General features: G+C 44.2%; 1 protein-coding gene across 1 annotated transcript; it reads right to left on the reverse strand.

The window, feature by feature from the left end:
- Window positions 1–352: 352 nt before the first annotated feature.
- Window positions 353–3462, reverse strand: LOC135497700 (uncharacterized). The gene is made up of 3 exons (XM_064787535.1): window positions 2614–3462; window positions 1632–2353; window positions 353–1538 (listed from the first exon to the last, which is right to left on the reverse strand). Exons 1-3 carry the CDS (start codon window positions 3460–3462, stop codon window positions 353–355), a joined length of 2757 nt encoding a protein of 918 aa, XP_064643605.1.
- Window positions 3463–6652: the final 3190 nt, after the last annotated feature.

Here is a 6652-nt window from a genome sequence, read left to right on the forward strand (position 1 = left end):
ACGTTGTTATGTAGGATTGATTTGGCAGGAGAATTGGGTACTTCCTGTCTGAGCTGACGTCTGAATTAGTAAGCCTCCCGCCGCAACGAATTGTTCCTTTTTTGTCAAGAACGAGCCCTAATTGACTGATGATTTTGGGTCGAGAAGGCAGCTTATGCCTTCCACTTTGTTCTAACTTCAAGTAATCCGTAACGTGCTTATAGTGTTCGTTTTGAAGATTTGTAATCCATTTTTCTTCCGCGTTAGCGATATCTTGTGCAGACAGTTTATTCCTGTTTTTGAGTCCGGGTTTGAAAGCGCGTGATACTAAAGCGGTAATTCTCAGATGTCTATTCCATGAACTGAACTTGTCCTATGCTATAACGTCGCTGATACTTGCGACAGGTGTTGTTGTGACCATGCTTGTAACAACGAAGTCATTTTGCATTTCAAACGCGGCTGTCAGAGAGACGGAACTGTTCAAGGTTAGGTCGGAAAGTGCGGTTAAAGGCCACGTGGTTTTATCATCCTTGAGCCATTTTGGTCCCTGCAGCCATGAAGAGTCCTTCAATTCCTGATGTGTCGCATCACGTGATAAGATGTCTGCAGCGTTTTGTTTGGTTGACACACGGTACCAAGAAGTCAAGTCTGACTTCTGACGTATTGTTTGCACGCGGTTGTGAACAAACTGTTTGTGTTTTTTATTGGATCTGAGCCAATAAAGCGCTATCTCTGAATCAGTGCTGTATACCACTTCGATTGTCTGATACTGCGTGATGTAGGTATTTCGCAAGGTCTCTGCATAATTTACCCCCAAGACCATGGCCATCAGTTCAAGCTTAGGGACTGTGAAATTGACATTTTTCTCTGAGATGACTTTGTTCTTAGAGCCGATGAGGGCGACTTTATTGTTCTGTTTAGCGTAAGCGACACAACCAATGGCGGTGGTGGGACATGCATCACAGAATACTACGATTTGTAACGGTTTGCTGGTGTCACCCCCTAGCCAACGGGGTATTGATAGCATGTGCGTGAGAGAGAGGGACTCCTGTTTGATTGTTTCCCATTCTTGCCGTTCGGTGATTGATAAGTGTTCATCCCAGGTTTTTTGGCCTCTCCACAGGTTGTTCACGTAAGACTTAGCAGGGACTGTTAGCGGTGCTACAATTCCGAGCGGGTCGAAGATTGATGCGGTCTGAGATGTTACTTTACGTTTTGAAAGTTCTCCTGATGATTTGAGATCCTTTTTCGCGACTGAAATCTGATCAGATTTGGTATCCCATTTCAGTCCAAGTACCCCTACAATGTCAGATTTTGTTTGTACTCCTTCCGATCTGATTCTTTCATCGAGTGTTTCCGAGTTTGAACTCCATTGGCGCAAATTGAAAGACGCGTGGTTCATGATCGCACGAGACTCCTGGAAGTAATCCAATGCTTCCTGATTTGAATCGACTCCGGGTAACAGATTGTCAACGTAGAATTTTGTTTTCATATCCTTGGCAACTGGGGTATCGTAACTAGACAGATGCTTGTGCAGAGTGATAGCGAGGGCGAATGGGCTGGAAACATTTCCGAATATGACAGTGTTACAGTGGTAAGGAATCAGTTCTTTCTAGACATCATTGTCTTTATACCAGAGGAATCTAACCCACTTCCTCTCCGATTCTAACAAATGCACAGCTAAAAAGGCACGAGCGATATCTGCGGACAGACCAATCCGTTTGGTCCGAAAGAGCATGATCAGTTCAGTTAGGTCCTGAAGCATATTAGGTCCTTCATAAAGGCATGAGTTGAGCGATGGGCTACCATTACTGGCGTCAAAAACGATTCTCTGGGGGGTTGTTTCACTGTCACGGAGTACGGGAAAATGAGGCAAATAGTGGCCGGTGTCACAGTCATCTGGGCTGCCCTCTGAGATGAAACCCTTGTCCAGGTTTTCCTGCATTACTTGGGTGTAGTTGTTGAGAAGGGTTAACTTACGTAATCTTGCCATGATTTGACGTAGCCTGGCTTCGCATTCCCTTCTGTTAGTGAGTAGTTCCGCGTGGTCTGGTCTCCATGGTAACGGAACCGAATAGTTCCCATTCTTGAACTCGATTTTTTGCATGAAGTCCGATTTAAACTGTTCATCGAAATCAGTGTCATTTTCATCCGTTGGCTGAAGAGTGCTGCTGTTGATGAATTCCTCAAGTGATTGTATCTCGGGATCATTGTCCTCGATGATATGTTCGTTTGCGGTTGTGTTGATTCGATCTGCTGATGTAATCACGGAGTGTTCGATTTTAATGGGAAACAGTGGTCCTGACACAAAACATCCCAAATTTGAATACTGTACTGTCGGCCCGTCCCCTTTCACTAGACGATTTTCAAGGAACTGGAAGGCATGATCACATCCAATCATGATATCCACGGTGAATTCATCGGCACTAAAGTTATTTGCTAACTTTTTTTCAATGTTCGCTATGTATGGGTACTCCTTACATGTATTCCATCCTCGTTGATTGATGGGGTTGACTATTTCATCGGTGATGAGAACTTCAATTATTTTGATGCAGTCAGTGGTTGCAATTTCAACATTTGCCGTTTTGAAGAGTGGCCTCCGAAGCCATTAACACTTATGGATTGGGAACGCACCGGGTTGAGTTGAAGCTTCTGTGCTGTATTTTTGCGAATGTAAGAGGACATGCTTCCTCTATCAATCAGCACTCCTGCTGTGGCTTCCTTCCCTTTATTCTGTAAGGTAACATACCCTGTTTCTAGTAGAACTGTGGACGGCCTATTGGTTGCACGTTTTTTGGAGTTCACGTTTGTTGTTTTAAATCCCACGTGATCATTGATATCGATTTTTCGTACATCGGAGTGCTTGGGGGTTACGGCACACATTCCTGTGTTATTTGAATTTCTGTATTTCTGTTCAAAGTATTCGTGAAGACTGGTGTGGTGCTTTTTACCACACGTGTGGCATTTGCTGCGGTTGTTACATTCCTTGGCGATATGAGATGTTCGAAGACGGTTGCTGCACAGGCGTTTGTTGAAAACGGCATTGTATCGGTTTGTTGGTGATAGAGTGCATTCAAAACAACTGTGACCGGAGTTGCAGAATTGACACATTTTGGGTTTGGCTGCGGGCACACTTACAAACGAATCCAATGAAACTTTACTCCCGTTCAGGTTTCGATTCTGATTCTGCGTACTTTTCCTATGACTAATATCCGACTGTCGAGGAGCATCTGCGCGTTCTCCAACGTTTTCAAGCTGTTCCGAGAAAGACTGCATGAATCGCTTTAAGTCAAAAGCATCATGTTGCCCTGAGTTTCCCATTTTTTCCTGGAAGAATTTCGGTAACTTCTTTTCGATGATTGGTACAATAAACGGAGCGCATTTGTAGATATCGACGTTGAGGTTTTCTAGGGACCGTATGTCCCCCATTACTCGGTTGTGGAATTCCCGGAGAGCATTATAATGTCCTGCAGGCCCTGGCATTTCTAAGAGGTTATTCACATGTGATCGAATGATTTTTCGGGGTTGTCCGAAACGTTCTTTCAAGATTTCTACCAGTACTTTCAGGTTTTCCCCTGAAGCTTGAAGACCAGCAACAGCGTCTGTCGCTGAGCCCGTTAACTGTCCCTAAATATAATTGTATTTCGTGATATCCGCATAGTTAGCACTGAGAACATCTGCTTCAATCGTGTCCCAAAAGGATTTCCATGATGTGTAAGACCCGTCGAATGTCGGTAATTTCAACTTTGGCAGTTGCGCTGTTTTGGGTACTGACGCGGCTGGCGCGTCGACTGTCGCTGGCTTTGCGACCGTTTTCTTGGACTGTAATTCTACAAACTTACTCACGTGCACTAGTTTGGTTCGATTGTCTATATTCCTCTGTTTCGTTTGTAAGATTTCCTCTTTGGTTAGGTCATCTTCCTTCTGTTTTGTAACAAGTTTCGCTATTTCCACGTTTAGACTTTGTAACTTGACGAACGTTTCGTCGATTTTTGTTGAACATGCTTCAACTTTTGACAGTTCGAATTTCGTTGGTGACTCCTTTTCAATCACGGCATAATCTCTGTTTTTCTTGAGTTGATCGATTTTATCCATTTTGACCTTTACGTTAGTACATTGCGTTGTGTATTTACTCGAAGAATTTCCCAGATCCTGGTCACGGCACCATGTCGAAAACTCCGCACTTCGGGTTTTCTACTGGGGAGTTGCTGACTACAAATTGATGGTGAACTTGACTCTATCGTATCTTTTTTACAACTGACTTTATTTCTACAAACTATTGACTAAGTAAACAAGATTACAAATTAACAGATGTTAAGAGATGAAAGAAGGTGCTTAGACGATTAAGCTTAGCTTAATCCGCAAGGATTTCCTCAGACTTCCTGGCTCCATGCAGCTGCAGCGACTTGTCGAACTAATAACTTGATTCAGGAAATGACTTGGTTCAGGAATGCGTAATTCCTGACAATAACTCTTTGTTCAGCGATACGCCTTTGTAAGTTGCGGCAGCATCGAAAACGACACGGAACTTGTCAGGCTTGTTCGGATTTTTAACTGCATGATGAGGCAGGTACCATCTCTTTGCTGACTGAGAGCTTTTAACTTCCTCATCGCTAAGCTTTCTTGCATAACCTTGCTGGTCATAATCGTTGAACGTCTTCGCATAAGATTCTGCCTTAAGCCGATCTCTAAACAAATCCCTTTCTGTTGACTCAAGCCTCTTCAACGCCATGGAATAATTGTTTGGCAGCATTACCTCGTCCCGTCTCCAATGCAGTGCAGTTTCATAACAGTCACTGACTTTCTTTGTTGATTTTTGCAAAATATCTACAGCTCGAAGATCGTTGCGAGAGAGGGATTCCTTTTCATTGTGGCTGGTTCCAAAAGATTCCGTCACCCACCAACTTGACACCATGTCATGGAGATTGCTTTTGGTATCAGGCTTGATTACATTGCTGATCTGCACTTCGACTAACCCTTTACTCCTTGGCGCTTGGCTGACTGTGCGCCCGGTCAATGCCCATCCGAAATCTGCGCGAACGGCGACTGGCTCTGATGGTTTTCCTCTCCGTATCTCATGCTGAACAACAGCTTCAAGAACATCGGCTCCAATGAGTAGTTACACTTGATCTTCAGAAGGGTATTGCCAGTAGATTCCCTCAAGATGACTTGGTATGGATGTTGGTTTCTGTTTATCAAGAGGTACGCGAAGGCTGAGATTTGGCACAGCTTAAATTTCATCAACCCGTATGCTCTTCTTACTACAACCATCGCCGCAGGGGATAACTTCCGTAGCAAACTTTAACATTTCTCGCTTTTGCCCGCGACCTTCTACTGTCCTAAGACTTAAACGTTCCACTTGACCTTGAACTTGAAGCTGACTAGCAAATTCTGTACTGCAACGTGACGTCTGCGATCCAGGGTCCAACAAGGCAAAGGTTCGAACAGCATTCCCATATGAGGTGTTGATGGTCATGGAAACAACTTGTAGTAGGACTGACTCATCAGTTGTCCTGCTATCAGTAAATGTTAACGTGCGAGACTGAAAGGGCGAAGCAGCAACATTCAAGGCTGAGCTGGTAACTTTTGGACTTGTTGTAGTCAGGCTTGTATCAGTGCTTGTAGTAGTGAAGGGAAAAACTCTGGCACTTCCCTGTAACAGTCGACGATGTTTCCCAGTGCATCTATTCTCACCACATAGCTTGGATTTATGACAACGGCGACTCCTGTGACTAGCAACGAGACATGAAAAACACAAGTTCTGGTCGGCTGCAACTCGTGCTCTCTCTGAAGGTGTTTTTTCCATGAATTTAGGACATTGGTCAATTTTATGACTCTGCTTACACTCTGGGCAAAGGCGGACATGTACATTTGACTGTACATCAGGCTGTTGTGAAACAGTCGCAAGCGCAGTAACCGCATGATTGGTAGATGACACTGACGATGTCCATTTTTTACGAACTGATGGCGCCGGGCAGCATTGCGCTACTTTTACTTGCTGTTGCAACGATTTATCTAAGTCTTTCAAGTTTGGGCGGGAACCAATTTCAACGACACGTTTTCCCCAATCTCGCTTTACCTCAGGCGGCAATTATTTCAGGGCTAGGCAGCGCAAGTTTTCAGCACTGTTGATATCACCAGTATAGCCTAAGGTTTCTAGCGTGGTAATCGCGCAGTGAAGAGTTGCATTAAATTTCTCAAGCGCTTGATTGTCAATATGATTTATAGCGGGAAGCGTGAACACAGTGCCAAGCGTGGCATAAACGATATCTTCATCTCTTCCAAAGCGCTCCTTTAGTAAGGCCAATGCAGCTTGGTAAAGATCACCATTAAACATCATTCCAGAAATAGTCTGTTCTGCAATCCCTGTAATGGCCAACTGCAAGTCTGTCATCTTTTCGGTGTTTGTCAGCGAGGGTTGGCTAGTGATGAGTGCTTTGAATAACTCGAACCATCTTGGCCATTCAGCACTTTTGCCAGAGAATTTAGGCAGCCGGATCTTTGGAAGCGACTTTGGAAATGGTGAACGTAGAGGAGCTGGGGCAGGGGTAGGCCTATTACGCTTGTGGTCTTGACAAATAGGGTCCTGAAATTGCAGTCTTCAATCCATTTTTAACATCATCAAAATCTTCATCCCTATCAACATCATACTTGTCATTTTTTCCCAAGCCCA

Source organism: Lineus longissimus, chromosome 13 (assembly GCF_910592395.1).
Source record: "Lineus longissimus chromosome 13, tnLinLong1.2, whole genome shotgun sequence".
Taxonomy (NCBI): domain Eukaryota; kingdom Metazoa; phylum Nemertea; class Pilidiophora; order Heteronemertea; family Lineidae; genus Lineus; species Lineus longissimus.